The sequence below is a fragment of the Magallana gigas genome, chromosome 8, assembly GCF_963853765.1.
Source record: "Magallana gigas chromosome 8, xbMagGiga1.1, whole genome shotgun sequence".
In the NCBI taxonomy this organism is placed as follows: domain Eukaryota; kingdom Metazoa; phylum Mollusca; class Bivalvia; order Ostreida; family Ostreidae; genus Magallana; species Magallana gigas.
The window spans coordinates 21084453-21101713 of NC_088860.1; the positions used below are offsets into that span (position 1 = coordinate 21084453).

The following is a 17261-nucleotide window of genomic DNA, read 5'->3' on the forward strand; positions in this document are numbered from 1 at the left end:
TGAAACTTATAATTCAATTTTTGCAGGTATTTTGAAAAAATATATCAACGAGATGTCACGAGATTTGAAAAAAAATCTGCGGGTTTGCTTGCGTTTTGAAGCGAGTAATAGGGCACCGCTTTAGGATAATTTTCGTTGATACATACGCTTGGCGGTAAGAATTGTACTTCATTAGTGAGTTGCAATGTTTATTCTACATTGTCAGATGGAATTTATATTGGTGGAATAGTGGGTTTTGCCTGTTAAATTTAAACCGGAACGTTCATTTTTAGTCTTTGTCTTGCAAATGTTTGTAAAAAGGTAAGACCATTGATAAAAAATGTTATTTGAAAATTACTCGTCCATCGTATGTAAATTGTTAATAATTCAAGTATATCTGATTTTAGCTAATTAAGATAGCACCTGATGTTATGATTGTCGCAAATCAGCGTTTGGGGAAATAATTGGGTCATATTTGTGTTCGTGATGCCGCATGGAACCATTGGCGTGTCGATTTGTAAAGGAAATATGCACATTCTTATCTGCTTTAAAACGCGGAGAAATCCTATTGATCTTTGATTGTTTGTCGCTACATTGGATTAAGGTTGATATTATATATCAAAAGATATGTTATTGTGGACTGTTTTTGTCACTTTTTTGAACCAGATAAACGAGTAGAATTTGAAATACAGCGAGAATAACAGAAGAGATTGAAACAGTGCAATTTATGCAAATGACCCCCAGCAAAGCATAGGGTGTCCATTACACACACCGCGCTCTAAAATAGATGTGAAGTACTTCCCGTATATTGTGTCTGCCTGATTGTGTTTTGCACAAATCTGAAAGAACATGTTTGTATAACAGGATTTCTTGTGATAATTTGCAGGATAATTAAGAGATTAAAATCAATATTGAAGTATTTTGTGTTTATTGCACTACACATGTGCCAAGCAAGGAAGTTTATCACATGCACAAGTGGGACATTTGAACAAAGGGCTCTGTCTTGGAAATCTGATTGGAATAACAACAATGAAATGTTAGTCAATGAGAAGAAATGAATTATTGCAATGTAATGATTATGCCAATTGTGAAATTAATTCAAAATATTTTGGCGGAGGATGAATAAGATTAGTCTATAAACAAAAGAGGAGTGTCCTACTTAATATAGAATCTTAAAAAAAAATGACCATGATTTTCCATCTTTTGTATAATATAAATTTTTAAAATGTTTTTAGAACTCCCCTTATTTTATCTTTATGGAGGCCACCTAGCTTGTGTAATGATTTTAATCTATAATTTACATTTGACAGTTATGTAACAGTAAGATTTCTTATTCTAACATTTGTAGATATTTTATGAAATTACTTTGGTATGTTATCTTTCCCTTTTCTTTTTTTTTTTTTGTCATTTTTCAAAATACAAGTTTAACATAAGTTTTGAAAACACTTGTGTTTACACAAATAGGAAATAATGCTTGTATTAAGAGTTTGACAAAAAACTATCCTCAAAGATTACAGTATTTTTTTTAGAAAAGGAAACATTCACTAATTACAAGAGGAAATATTTCCTTTATACATGTACATTTAAATACATATGATAAATATGATTTTAAAAAAAGAAGAAAAAAAAGAAGCAAAAACATCAAAACTCATTGGTAGTTGATTAAAAATAATTTACAAGAGATTTTCATTAGGTTCATGTGTCATACCAATTTAAAGTATTTTGCAATAATTGTAATTCTGTGGTAAAGTTGAAGACCAATACACTGAAGCTATCTTTTTTTTTTTTAATGCTTAGTTGTCAGGTTGCATAACAACAAACTTGATACAGTTCATACAGTTTAAAATGCAGTATCAAACTATCGGTTTAGATAATAAATGTTATAACACCAATTGACATAATGGCAACGTTATTTATAATTTCTACAAGGAAACGCTAGGCATGAAAAGGGGAAGTTATAACACTTGCTATCATATTTTTTTTTTTCATACATTATTTGCTTTAATGCACATGGAGAGCAATTTGTGAAGAGGCATTAAGTGATAACCTCAATCCTCCTCCACACAAATGAACTTGTGGATCATTGGCATACCGGTATATTATGAAATCCGGATTTACAATTACACAGTTTAAAAAAAAAGTTCTAAGACAGTCGTTTTGAAAATTGTTTAAAAGAATTTAGTCAAGCATAGAACAGGTTTTTAAATTCTGAATTGAAAGAAAAAAAATCAAATGTTATCTGTTGATCATTTTAGCATGAACAATTACATGAAGGTTAACAGTTTTTTCTCTCTTGGATGAATATTAATGTGGAATTCAAAAAAAAAAAAATCAGTGACATTAGGGAATTATAAAACGTTCTGTATATAAAGGTGTATTTATAGAATGGATATCAGAAAGTACATTTAGTTTTCCTCCCGTTTAACTATCATATTGACAATTGGGGGTTTTATGTACATGTAGAAGTAAAATATTTCTTATACCACTTCATCCAAACACTTGAGTTGACAGTGATTTTTGTTCAACTTTGAGTTTAGCCCAAAAAAATGTGCAAGTACTTACCTAAACAAAAGTGTCTTTAACACTGTGTGAAATGGGTACAGTTTTATAATCAAGGGGCAAGAAAAATGCCAGGGATAAACTTGTAGTCTGAGCAGAAAACTATTAAGTGTGGGATGATCATGTAAAGTGTGGTATTTAGATGTTTGTTTAAATTATCTGATCTTAATGCCAGAAAACAAGGTATTCTAGATTTAAGAAATTTGGTATATTATTATACTTGGTAGTCAATCATTTAATAATCAATCAATGATTACATCTTGAAGTGTTTAAAAAGCCTATTGGTCTTGACTTTGATACACAATGAATTTGTGGAGAGGAACCAGCAGTGTGTTGCTTGTAGGCGGGTACTGCTGTGACTGAACAAATTGCAAAGGGGTTGGTTTGGTAAGTTCCAAGGGGTTGTAAACATTGTGATGAAGAAAGAGGAGAGGGCATTCTGGACACCAAAGGAAGATAATGGTGGTTGAATAATTTCATGAAGTTGAAATGGAATTTGTGCTGTTGTCAGAAGAATCTGTTTTTTAATCGTAGGCTTTCACATTGGCTCATCATTTGTTTGAATAGTGTGTGAGGGTTCAAAATGTTTAGAACGATGTATGGTATATTTTAAAGGCGGGATGCTGGGGAGATGTATTATTTAGGGGGCAGGGAGAAGTGGTGATGTTTGTAGGGTGAGGGGGTGTAAGTGGTAACTCCATAGAAAACACTCAATTTCCTTAATGAGTTAAATAAGAACCCACCGAAATAAAGGTAAATGTACTTTATAAGTTGTTAACATTAGTGTGTATCTCTCTAGAAGGCATGGATGGATTGTGTACTCTGTATTCACATTACACAATGGTAGGCATGTAGGAATTCATTTGTTGTCTGCAGGGAATTAAATTGTTTTCATCTGACAAACTGTTATGTTTTTGCATTGTATAAATTCCATTGCATTATTTGTAAGGCTTATCTTGTTTAACTACAATTTTCAGAGAAAATTGAATATCATGCATGGTTATATACAAGTACATGTTATATCACCCCCCCCCCCCCCAAAAAAAAAAAAGAAAAGAAAAGAACCAAAGTCAGAAAAAAAAGATTGAATGAATATTCATGAAAGTTTACTTTAAAAATTCAAGAAAACTTGTGTTATTTTTATGCTTGATTAGTACGGTAATTACATTGTTCTGGTATGCATATTATTAATGAACAGACATTGCAAAGCAGCTGTTGATATTGTGTATTTGTTGAGCAGAGGTGTAAAAGTTGTGATGATGGCCCTATGTGATTAAGGTTGCACTCTGTAGGAGAGCCAAGCTGCCCTTCCTTATCTCCCCTGGAAAAGGATATTGTAGGAGTACTCGATTTATTATTGGAGTCAATAAATAGAAACGATGACCTGCATTCTGTAAAGGAAGAGATCGGTTTCCAGGATCTCGAAAATTAAACTGTTTTTCCTTCAATTAAAAACGTATGATAAACAACTCGGATTGTTTTTTTCCTTTCATTGCAGGGTACCTATATATAGATTATCTGGGAACGATGTGTTCAGGCATTCAATGACGGCACTCCATTGGATGTAGACACAAGCAGAAAATTTCCATCTGTCCTTAGATCTATTTGCTGCTGTTACAAGTATGTATATTTTAATGGCCAACAATGTATTGGTGGTGATTTTTTTTTTTCGGTGTAGCGTTATAATGCGGATGAGGAAGTGAGATATCTGATTATAATGCACTCTAAGTTTTGCTGAACAATAAACATTTTATTGCTAGTTATAATCTTAACGAGATTAGTATCAGCAATATTGAGGAAAATAATGTCTGCACTCGGCCTCTATTTCGATTTTAACTAATTTATAGAAAAAAATTATATGAATTTGAAAAAGATTGCCTCTGCTAATTTTTAAGACATATTAGAAAACGGTTATAATTGTAGTTTATTTAGATGCTTGTATTAGTGGTAATTGAATTAACTTAAAGGATAAAACAAAAAGTTGCCAACTATGTGTATTACAAGTTATTTCGTTTGTTTTGCATAAATTGATTTTATGTTGTTTTTGAGATGCATTGCAATCATTGATGTAGCATTATTGCTACAGGGTTTTTGAGGTGTATTGCTATCAGTAATGTAGCCTCATAATGCTGCAGAGTTTTTTGAGGTGCATCGCTAGTATTGATGTGGTATCATTGCTGACAACCTGCAATCCTTTCTTTTATAATACGACAAAGAACTCAAAATTAAAGGAAAATGCTGTTAAATATAGTTTAAATCTGATTGTTAATATAACTAATGTACTTTGAGTCTTTGACAACTAGTTAAATGATTTGCAAAGTTTATTTTAAATACAAATATTTACATTTTCCAGTGTCTGTGACAACATTACAGATTTTGTAATGTATAGTCCGATACATATCATCAACTACTATTTTAATATTAAATGGTACAATTGCTGAAAATTATGTAAATATAAGTAATTATGAATCATTCTTTAAATACTATGAGGTGATCAAATACCGCCGGGCATGATCAAAGCTATCATAAAGCTCTCTGGGCTTTATTGGGTTTGATCCCTCAACCGTATTTGATCATCTCATACTATAGATTCCTTACTTTAAACGGGTATTTAATTTCGTGATTCAATGGTTTTGCATCAAATTGTGAGAATATAAAATCGTAAGCGCCAAATTTTTTATCACATTTTCATTTTGCTCACATTTGTCTGAAAAATAAAAGCAAGATTTTAAAATCTACGAGACGTGCTTCTCGCAGTTTTACATAATTATATACATGTAATAATTCCTCGCTTTAAATTAGGAATCTACAGTAATCATGATAATACTAAAAATATGATTCCTTATTAAAATAAACAACATAACATCAAAACAATCAGGTACATGTTTATTGTTTACTCATTGAAACATGTGAAAACAACATTTAACCAATACAAAGCAAAACAACAACAAAACAATTATCCAAACAATGTATTGTGATACACTGAGCATGATATCGTTTGCATAGCATTTTTGTTTGAATAGGTACTGTTCATCTATATTTAAAATATTACGTACTATCCACAGTATACATGTATTTTAAATGTTTATGGTATATGTATATAGTAAACATTTACATGCCAAGCTTAAAAAATCTTGAGACAGTTCCTAATCTGCTAGTAAAATACTTTGATTTTCTTAGTCCATTTTCAAAGGAGGATTAAAAAAAAAAGAATATTTTTTGTAGCTACCATACCACCTACCCAATATTGAAAATCTCCAACAACAAAAAAGAGTTAAAAGACATAACTTTGTTTTATGGTAGTTGATTATGTCTCCTAAATTTGTATGTAAGCTGACTTTTATTCTGCAGATTGTTGTGTTCCAGAGGCCAATATTGGTGACACAACATTGCCTCGTGGAGCCTGACCTCCACAGTGATCTCCCTTTCCATCACATGGACAAAAAGAAACTGCTACAACCAACAAAGCGACCACGGTTAGAAGCTCCAACTAGTAAGTAACAAAGAGGATCAACTCACTTCTGATGAAGAATTTCAGAATATATTTGCATTGAAAACAATTCTTTTTGCATTTATATACGATTATTAAATTGGTATGCGTTTTTATTTTTCTAAAATATATGAGAAGGAAATTTCTAATGTAATTGAGTTAGAAATATTAATACCAGTACTTTCATGGTGGAAAAAGAAGTCAATTCTTATATGGGTACATTTGTATTTGTAAAGTTGATTATTATATTTTTCATGGCTGCTAATGCGTAGGATTTGTTTTTTGTTGCAGTGTCCATTCGTGGACCTATTCCCAATGGGCCCATGCATCCCCGCCCACTCATTGCCCTTCTGGATGGCAGAGACTGCTCAATAGAAATGCCCATCCTCAAGGATGTGGCCACTGTTGCATTCTGTGATGCGCAGTCAACACAGGAAATTCATGAAAAAGTAAGCACACACCTTTTATGATTTCAGGTGGAAAAAGATATTTATCCTAACAGTCCAGAGATATATACAGTAAAACACGGTTGTAGCGAACACGCTTATAATGAATTGACGCTTAAAGCAAAGTGACTTTCATTCCCCGTGACTATATTACATGTTGTAAACTTGACGGATATAACGAATTACGCTTATAACGAAGCAAAATCGCCCGTCCTTGGCGCTTCGTTATAACCGTGTTTTACTGTATATCCCCATGCCTTAATTGGCAAGGGGATCGAAAATAGACAATGAGTTGGATAAAATTTTTATACCTTCACAAATCTTGATGGAATGAGAACTATTGCTTTACATAAAAATTTGGGCTGGCAGACTCTAGAGATACAATTCCTTACATTCAAAACTATCACTTCTTTTTCTGGAATTTTGAAAATTGCAAGTATTTTGGATGTAAAAAACTAGAGCTCTATGACCTGAATTTTCTTAAAGAGCTGCAGTTATGCTTGTCAAATAATGAAAAATTCTTTTTATTACAACATTTTACATAATTCCATATCGTGTTGTCTGTTTTATGCAAAAGATCTTAAAGTCATTTCATGTACAGAGTTCGACATTGAAAGAATTCATAGCTGATAGTATGTTGATTGACTTTGTGTAAGAGTGATATATTTTCTCCCACAGGTATTAAATGAGGCAGTGGGTGCCCTGATGTGGCACACCATCACCTTAGCCAAAGAAGACTTAGAGAAATTTAAAAGTTTACGGGTCATAGTCAGAATAGGCAGTGGATATGATAATGTGGATGTCAAGTCAGCAGGAGAACTGGGTATGTTAAGATTAAAGTTTAGGTACAGGGCGTTCTCGATACTGATGATTACTTATTAAATGCATGGAATTAATGTCTGCATAAAATTGCAAGGAGCAACACCCCCCACCCCACCCCAGATTTTAAATCTCTTGCACAAGGTACTGGCGCAAAATAAGGAATTTGCAGAATTACTATTCCTTTTCTCAACTTGTTACAGAGGGGATATAACATTGCTTACTACATGTATATGTGAAAGTTTAAGTATATAAAAGATTGTGGACATTATTGAAGGCCAACCTTTAGTGCTGAGAATTTTCTAACTTTGCTTCCTTCTTTAGCATTTTAGCAATTCAAAGTGTTTTCCTTTTTCTGAAGTTATTGATAAAAATGTTTGAACATAAATTTGTGTTGTAGGTATAGCGGTGTGTAATGTGCCTGGTTACGGAGTGGAGGAGGTGGCTGACTCCACTATTTGTCTGATACTGAACCTGTACAGACGGACCTACTGGCTGGCCAACAGTGTCAGAGAGGGCAAGAAAATCAACGGACCAGAACAATTACGAGAAGCTGCTCAGGGCTCTGCTAGAATCCGCGGCGACACACTGGGAATTGTGGGACTAGGTAAGTTTCAATTTCGCCCTCTCTAACTTGACTCAGTGTGAATTGGAGTAAATGTAACATTTTAAAACAGACACAAACAATGAAGGTTTGCTTAAATTCTCTTAGAAGTTTCTATCCTTTAACCCTCTATGATGCGTTTTGATAACCCTGACTGACATTCACTTGGTTAAGTATACACATATAGATATCACATGATTTACCAGTGTATGGTGGCGTAATGCATTACTACAATAAACAAAGATGGCGGACGTTACAAATGTTTTCCATATTTGTGTATAAACAAGTTTAGAGTCAGAATTTTGAAGATATATTAGTAGTGAGATTGAATAAGGAAAGCCAGATGTCAAATTCATGCAAAATATTGAGGAAAAATCTGTTTAGTTATAGAAAACAGAACACAAGGTGTACATTACCTGCAACCCCTAAATACACGAATATTCTGGTAGATTTTATTTTTTTGAAAAAGTAAACACACTTTGTTAATATGTTACATTTATCAAATCTCCTTAAACCATTTATTGTTGTCATTTTTTCATTTAGGTCGCGTGGGTTCTGCAGTTGCCCTGCGAGCTAAGGCATTTGGATTTAATGTTATATTTTATGACCCTTACTTGCAAGATGGAGTGGAGAAATCATTAGGTGAGATATTTAGCATAGATCTGTAAATTTTTTTCTATTGGTCAAAATATTTGCAGTAGCTTTATATTTTTGTTACTTACTTGTATTCTATTTGTAGACTTGAATTTCAAATTCCGCTTCTTCTTTTTTTTCAAACAGGCATTACACGAGTATACACTTTACAAGATCTTTTGTTTCAAAGTGACTGCGTCAGTTTACATTGTAACCTTAATGAACACAATCATCACCTCATTAATGACTACACCATCAAACAAATGCGACCAGGTAAGGCGAACACCATACAAATGCGACCAGGTAAGGCCAAATGTCAATCAGGCTGACTGCTTTGATTCATTCTGAAATTTTATTTCATCTGTCAAAATCACTGACAATTTCATGAGCTTTCAGTTTAAACCAGTGTTATGCCAAAATCAGAAAAATGTTCTATAGAATTCTGGTCCTCACGCTGTAGAGGACTGCTGAGTAAAAAGGATATAAAGAAAAAGGTTAATTTGCTTTTGAGTTCTTAAATATCTACATTCAATCCTATCGCTAAAGCGTTTATATTTTTAGGTATATAAATTATAGAATGAAAAAAATCTAATTTTTTTTAATCAAACTATTACTGAGTTGAAATGTAAAGCACTGAACTTGTCATGTGTGACCCGAGCTATGTGACTCGAGCGTACGTTGGTCTGATGTTGGTGCCGTGCATTATTGTAGGTGCATTTTTGATTAACACTGCGAGAGGAGGGCTGGTGGATGAGCATGCCCTGGCAGCAGCATTAAAAGATGGCAGAATACGAGCAGCAGCATTAGACGTCCATGAAAACGAACCATTCAGTTTCTCCACCAGTGAGTAGACTTTTCACTCCTCCACTACCACCACTGACATTTTCTGTCCCCGATATAAAACGTTAGAAAACTTGTAAATATATTTATTCTTTGTTTATTGTTTCAAACTGAAATTCGGGCCATTGTGATCATCCACAGCACCATCTTAAGCAGATCTGTCTCATGTTAGATAACTTTTATTATTATCTTCATGTACTTGATGATATGGAAATGTGTCCTCAAAACAGTTAATTAATAGGGCCAAACCTTATTGTATATTGTGCATCTGTTGACTGGTAATTTATTGTAATTGAATATTGAACTTTTTACAATATAATGTTTTGAAAGGAAATCCATTTTAATTAAGTGCTAAGTGTTATCTGATTAAACATGGACGTCATTATTAAAGGAGTGTTTTGTATTTTAAAATTGTTTTTTTAACCTATTTATTCAGAAATGTTAACTTATGCAAAATTGTATAAACTAGTCTAATATAAAGCAAAATATATTGTGTATTATAACAAACGATATTTTTTTACTTTCAGGTCCACTAAAGGACTGTCCCAACTTGATCTGTACCCCTCATTCATCATTCTACAGCGAACAAAGTGTGACGGAGCTCCGAGAAATGGCAGCTGGAGAGATCCGCCGGGCAATCGTAGGACGGATTCCCGACAGTCTACGCAACTGTGTCAATAAAGAGTACTTCTCTGCAGGTACAGGTACAGCTCATCAACAGTTCTGGCCTCGAGATCATGAACCGTTTTTAGAACTAAGTCAAAATTTCACTTATTCATACAATTATAATACATCAAGAAACAGTGCTAAAAGTTTGTAACTTTAAAAGTGATATGGAGACACGTTTTAATAGCATTTCATTTTTTCGGTGTTTTCAATCACAACACAAAAAGGCAGTGTACAAATTTTGACATAAGTCCAAGACTGCTTCATGATCCTGGGGCCTGTATTATAACCTTTTGTGTACTGGCCTTAGACCAATTTTTGGCCAGTGCATTGTTGCATCATTTAATCAACACACATAAAATTATGTACAAAAAATGAATAAACATAGCAATAGGTCTTAGGCCAGTAGGGTTCTACAGCTTTATGATTCCTAACAATGTCTTTTTAATTTTGGTCATTCGGTTAATTTGGCTTGGAAAGTTTTTGGTGTATTCATTCAAGAAAGTTACTGTAAAGTTTCGTGTATAGCATGCACCTGTGTATAATATGCACCCCCAAAGTTGAGTATAGAATGCTGAAAAAAAAACCTGCTGTACCTATGTATTATATGCGCCCCACTATTGTTATAAGGTATTGAATTTATTCCTTCATTGATTGTTATCCCCTCGCGCAACTTTTTGCAAAGGGGATATAGCATCGCTACCGTGCGTGTGTGTGTTCGTATGTGTGTATGTATGTGTGTATGTATGTATGTATGTGTGTGTGTGCACTCCATTTCAATTTTCTAGTAAATTAATAAAAAACCTTCCAATAGAATTTCCTCAACCTTTGCACAAATATGCATCATTGTAAAAGATTAAAACAAATGCAATGTCATATTAATTGGTCAAATTTTTATGCCAAAACTTAGATAAAATTACACCATTGTAAAGGAGGGGGGGGGGGGGGGCATACATTATAACAAAATTCGTTCAAAACTAAAAAATATTTACCATAGATTGCACACTTCTGTAAAATAACAAATAAAAAAAATGCATGTGCCTTTCCAAACCATTACTATTACAAATTATTATTTCATTAAATCAATGTCATAATCAATTTTGTATACGAGTTATCAATCGAAATTTCTGAGTAAGAGTTATCAATCTTCCGCTTCACTTCTTTGAAACCAAAGTGAAAGTAACTTGATATTTTTTGGATTTAGATCTAGTACAGGTAAAGAAAATGTAGTGTTTGCAGTAATGGAGGGTTAGTAGAATGTGGTCTTCTCATTAACATAACTATATATTGCTAAATAATGCATCCCTACACACAATAACTCATGTCGCGAGGGGATGCTCCGCTTAGGGGTGCCCTTGTTATACTATAGTTTAGGCAGTAAGAATAGATTGTTTGTTGTTTTCTTATTTGATTATTTATAATATAAAAAAACACAAATCTTTCTAGTACAGAAAAAGTCTTGCCAGTTTGTCATCTTCAGGTAGCTTTGTAGTTTTATTAATTAAACATGTTATTGTTGCATTTCCTATCATCAATTTTGCATTTTATAATTTGACAACATTATATATATTCACTTTACATTTTTGAAGAATTTTTTTATTTTTATGCTTGGTATTCTGTCATTAGTATGCAATCAATACTGGTGTAGGAACTTTAATTACTGATAGTTTTTTAAAGCCTATCTGATCCCTGCAATATTTGATTAAAAGAAACTTTTTTTTGTTTTTTATCTGTAATATTTCCTTTGATGATTTTCACCAATATCTTAGCAGTGGTTTTACTCAATACTGTACATTATTTTACTTGTATTTTTTCCATAATTTGACGTGATCTTAGAAGGGGATTGTTACTACAATTCAACACAGCAAATCTTATTTAAAAAATACATGTTTATTTTCCTAATGTAATTAACTGTATCATTACAGGCACAGTGCGCCCACCGTTTGGATTCCCGGGATACCCTGAAGGCATGAACGGAGCAGGGTACCCCTTCTCTAACCCTGCCGCTGCTGCTGCAGCCGCTGCTGCCAGTCTGGCTGGTGTACACTCTACCACCATAGAACACCCCTCTGTGTCCCACAGCACCCCCCACTCCACCCCCCACAGTACACTGTCCGAGTCCGCCATTCACATGGGCAAGGCAGAGTCGTCCGAGGTTCACTAACCCAGCCGTAGTGTGCATCAGTGAATCGGAGCCACGTACAGTTTGATTGGAGATCTACCTTAATGTGTTATTTCCCATTTGTATTAAAGGTTGTCAGAAAAATCTCTATAGACTGATGAAAAAATACAAAAAATTTATTGATCTGGTAAGGAAAAAAAAAGGAGGATGTTTTCGCCTCCCTCTCTGGAGCGCTGACCACTGAGAAATGTTGACGGCTTATATGTGTTTGTGGGTCCAGTTGGGAGAACATTACAGGAGAGCAGAAAACATTCTTGACAAAATAAAATGTATCTTTAGCTTGAAGGAATTTTACTGCAAAATGTTTAGGGGAAATGATCAGGGGAAAATTAAAAACGTGTGACTAAAGACTCGCTGAAGATTGCATTCCAGAGCCGGGAAATTTTTTGAGACGTACTGCGGCAGTTGAGACGTGAATCTCGTTGTCTCGTGTACAAGGCCATCACATAACATCACTCCATCGTCATCCTGATAAACAGTGGAAGAACCATGTATAACACAGAGATATTTTTGTAGTATATCAATCAAAGATATCATAGATCATGTTGTGAATGGGGGTCTGTGTGGGAAGCAAGTGTGTTACGTATGACTGGGGTTCAAAGGGTGTGTGCATTTTGGTTCTTATATATGTGTGTGTGGTTTCCTGTTTTTGTTTTTTTTTTAACTCCATTTTTTTTTTCTCTTAGTAAAGAACAATAAAGCTTTAATCAGTTGGTCTTTAAAGCCAAGGAAAATTTAATTTTTTAGATTCTCAATTTTGAATTGTTAAAAATTTAAAGTACACAAAACTGTTACTAAAACCCTGTATGATTTGTTCAAACCTTGATGTAATACAAAAGAGAATCTAAAATTAAGTTTGATCTGGCCTTACTGGATTCACCCTCAGGAAGTGTTATTATGCAACTAAATTAGGGCACCTTAGTATGTTCGCACACTTGCCAGTAGATTGTTTGATTTGTTAAATAAAATTTTAAGAATGAAGATAAAATTTAAATGATTGTAATTCAATTTGATTTTTTTTTTTACTTTTCAATTTTTTTGTGTGAATAACAAAATGAGCCACTGAATTTAAAATAATGATGAACAGTATTATGCTTTTACATTGCAAGTCCTGTGTTGATATAAATGTTGATATCAACTTTTCCCCAGAAATTATGTCAGGTTCTGTGGATTTTTATTTTCTTGTATGAAACCAAAGTATTTGTCAATTTACCCATAATTCACTGTATTTCCTGTTCATTTCCATAATGTATTCTATCAACAGACTGGCTAGAAGTTTTTTTTTCCTATTCTGTTTAAAAAAAATTTCTCCAAATAAGTGCTGACAGATTTTGCTGGGGACCAAAATCAGATTCAATGTATATATATATCTATATCTGTATTTGTGTGTTTAGTTGTCTAGCCAAACCATCGTGTAGAAGTTATCATCTGTGTGATGCCATCAGCATTCTGGCTTGCTTTGTAGGAAATTTCATTGTAGATACACCTGTCATAAGGATCTTCCACTGGATTTTATCAATAAAACATTTTTGCAGTACATTGTTGAGGTTTATGTTTTGTACTACCCCGGAATTTGCAAGGCTTCTTATGAGCAACTTCTGTTACACATAAATTAATCCATCTACACTATGCTTTTCTTCTCTTTTTGAGGAGTGGATTGTTTCTGTAGACAACAGTGAATGAAGTTGCAAATCATATATATTGAATAGATGGCTCATTTGAAACGGTCAAATCTTTTTTAGCTCTCCAAGACAAAGTCAAGGGGAGCTTATGCTATACCGTCAAGGTTGGCGTCTGGACCTGGTTAAAGTTTTTGTTGCAGTTCCTGTATCAAAGTTATTTCTTGTCCTATCTTCATCAAACTTGCATGGATGATGCATTTGGACCTACTTATGAACTTGAAAGGGTTGGATGCTGAATCTGGGTCCTAAATTTCAGATGCTGGAGGAGGTTAAGGTTTTTGGAGCAGGTCAAAGTTTTTGTTGCAGGTGCCCTCTGATGATTATATCTTAGTTACTACTGGTCTTAACTTCACCAAACTTGCATGGATGGTGTGTCTTATGATACTGATGCTGCAGACAGGCTTGAATGCTGAATCTGAGCCATAAGTTTCAGATGCTGGAGGAGGTTAAGGTATTTAGAGCTGGTTAAAGTTTTTGGAGCAGGTGCCTTCTGATGATATCTTAGTTATTACTGGTCCTAACTTCACCAAACTTGCATGGATGATGCGTCTTATGATACTGATGCACATGACAGACTTTAATGCTGAATCTGAGCCATAGGTTTTGGATGCTTGATGAGGTTTAGATTTTTGGAACATGTCACATGTTTTATAGATACCGGTAATAGCTAATAGATAATAACTATATTATAAATGAAACGCAGAGGTAGCTTCAGATGCACAGCCTGATCTCCACTATCAAGGATGCTAAAAAAATCTACCTCACTCAAACCTGCTTGATAGATAAATGTGTTTGTTGTTCAATGATATAACATTATTCCTATGATGAAGTATTGTATAATATGATACAATATCTTTTAATATGAATCAATATAATATCCTATGTTATATTGTAAAAAGGTATACATGATACAATTAATATTGTATCAAATTTTTTGAAATGATATTGTATCATGATATTGTTATGTATAGTATTATATAAATAGTGCCCGTTTAGGAGGGTAAGAGTTGAAATTGACACCCCGAGAAAACTATTGTCAACCGAGGCGAAGAGGAGGATGACAGTGGTGTAAGAGGGGTGTCAATTTTAACTCTTACCCTCCTAAACAGGCACTATTTATTTTATTATACTGAATGTCTTAATTTTAAAGAAAACTTTACAACTTATATATATATATATATATGAATGACGTGAATTCTTTGGCGAACCGTACGCGCATAGTTTACGCGCATGTAACAATTCGTTTTATTATACTTTCATGTTAAATACATGGTTTAGACACAGTTGGTAATCCGTTCTATTAATTACCCTCAGCGTTAGCGACACATTTGACAACAGGTAACACTATATAAATAGTGCCTGTTTGGGAGGGTAACTGTTGAAATTGACACCCCGAGAAAACCATTGTTAACTGACGCGAAGCGGAGGTTGACAATGGTTTTCGAGGGGTGTCAATTTCAACTCTTACCCTCCCAAACAGGCACTATTTATTTTACTATACTGAATGTCTTAATTTAAAGAAAATTTTACTGCTTTTATATAGAAATGAAGTGAATTCTAAAGCGAACCGTACGCGCATGTTTTCCGCGCATGTAACAATTTGTTGTGTTACCCCTTGCCAAGTGTGTTGCTAATGCTGAGGATAATAGAACAGATTACCAACTGCATCTCAACCAATCAGATTTCAGTATTTAACATGAAAGAACTAGTATATTAAAACGAATTGTTACTTGTGCATAAATTCTGTGCCTAAATTAACACCCCTCAAAAACAATTGTCAACCTCCGCTTCACGTCGGTTAACACTGGTTTTTTCAGGGTTCATCAGTTACCCTCCCAAACGGGCACTATTTATTTAGTGTTACCCGTTGCTAAGTGTGTTGCTAACGCTGAGGGTAATAGAACGGATCATAAACTGCATCTAAACCAATCAGATTTCAGTATTTAACATGAATGTTTAATAATATACAATATTGTATCATAATATACATTATTATACTTTCATGTTAAATACTGAATTCTGATTGGTTTAGACGCAGTTGATAATCCGTTCTATTACCCTCAGCGTTAGCAACACATTTGGCAACGGGTAACAATACGAATTGTTACATGCGCGTAAATGATGCGCGTACGGTTCGCAGTAGAATTCAAGTCATTCCTATAGAAAAGCTGTTATGTTTTCTTTAAATTGACATTTAGTATAATAAAATAAATAGTGCCTGTTTGGGAGGGTAACAGTTGAAATTGACACCCCGAGAAAACCATTGTCAACCGACGCAAAGCGGAGGTTGACAATGGTTTTCGAGGGGTGTCAATTTCAACTGTTACCTTCCCAAACAGGCACTATTCATATAATATGTTATTGTATTATATAAATAGTGCCTGTTTGGGAGGGTAACAGTTGAAATTGACATCCCGAGAAAACCATTGTCAACCGACGCAACGCGGAGGTTGACAATGGTTTTCGAGGGGTGTCAATTTCAACTGTTACCCTCCCAAACAGGCACTATTTATTTTGTTATACTGGATGTCTTAATTTTAAGAAAATGTTACTGCTTTTATATAGGAATAACGTGAATTCTACAGCGAACCGTACGCGCATAATTTTCGCGCATGTAACATTTTTTAATGTTACCCGTTGCTAAGTGCGTTGCTAACGCTGAGGGTAATAGAAAATAATATTAACTGCGTCTTAACCAATCAGATTTCAGTATTTAACATGAAAGTACAACAATATTAATTATGATACGGTATCATACAATAACATACTTTAGTATACAATAAAATATCATGTTACAATATTGTGATGTATTATGTAATATGATATTGTATCAAATAATACCGTATTGTATTATATATTATGATATTGCACAAGTATTATGTGATAAAATACAATTATTTATAACACAATACAATGTCATTTCATATGTTACAATATCATATTTCATCATTGTTTATTACAGTATTTTATTGTATTATATAATATATATTGTAAGTATGATAGTGTATTTTATATTTTTGTATTGATAAACATTGTGTCTTATAATACCGTATGAAATGAACAAATGATTATCATACAATTTTTTAACAGATGGACAATATTAGGTCAAAACAGTATCTATGAATATTCAAGATCATAAAGGTGATGCCTCATAAAGGTGATGCCTTGTCTTGGTGAGCTTAGTAATCTGTGATTACCTTTGTTTGTTTAATGCCATTTACACTATTGCAAGAGGGCTTCAAAGCACATTGGCTTGACCTCTTCTGCAAAACAGGCTTTAAATATAAGCGGTAAAGGCTTTGCTGTTCATGCTACCATAGTAGACTCTTAGATAACCACAAACTCCCAAAAATGTTAGATC

General features: G+C 33.7%; 1 protein-coding gene across 9 annotated transcripts; it reads left to right on the forward strand.

Moving 5' to 3' along the window:
• Positions 1-26: 26 nt before the first annotated feature.
• LOC105332049 (C-terminal-binding protein) lies at positions 27-13006 on the forward strand. Of its 9 annotated transcripts, none has more exons than XM_066068216.1 (11): positions 27-154; positions 4037-4158; positions 5890-6031; positions 6320-6477; positions 7153-7297; positions 7694-7900; positions 8441-8539; positions 8678-8833; positions 9242-9373; positions 9898-10074; positions 11962-13006. In XM_066068216.1, the coding sequence occupies exons 3-11, from the start codon at positions 5974-5976 to the stop codon at positions 12198-12200; spliced, it is 1371 nt and encodes a 456-aa protein (XP_065924288.1). In that variant the 5' UTR covers positions 27-154; positions 4037-4158; positions 5890-5973; the 3' UTR covers positions 12201-13006. The 9 variants fall into 9 exon arrangements, with proteins under 9 accessions (XP_065924288.1, XP_065924294.1, XP_065924295.1 ...); XM_066068222.1 differs by having other exon boundaries at positions 9898-10068; XM_066068223.1 differs by having other exon boundaries at positions 8678-8803.
• The last annotated feature ends 4255 nt before the right edge of the window (positions 13007-17261 follow it).

Coding starts and splice junctions, on each gene's coding strand:
- LOC105332049 (XM_066068216.1), top strand. CDS start 5,974: ATGGACAAAAAGAAACTGCTACAACCAACAAAGCGACCACGGTTAGAA. Junction 7,901..8,440: donor ACTGGGAATTGTGGGACTAG/GTAAGTTTCAAT, acceptor TTTTTCATTTAG/GTCGCGTGGGTTCTGCAGTT. Junction 10,075..11,961: donor GTACTTCTCTGCAGGTACAG/GTACAGCTCATC, acceptor GTATCATTACAG/GCACAGTGCGCCCACCGTTT.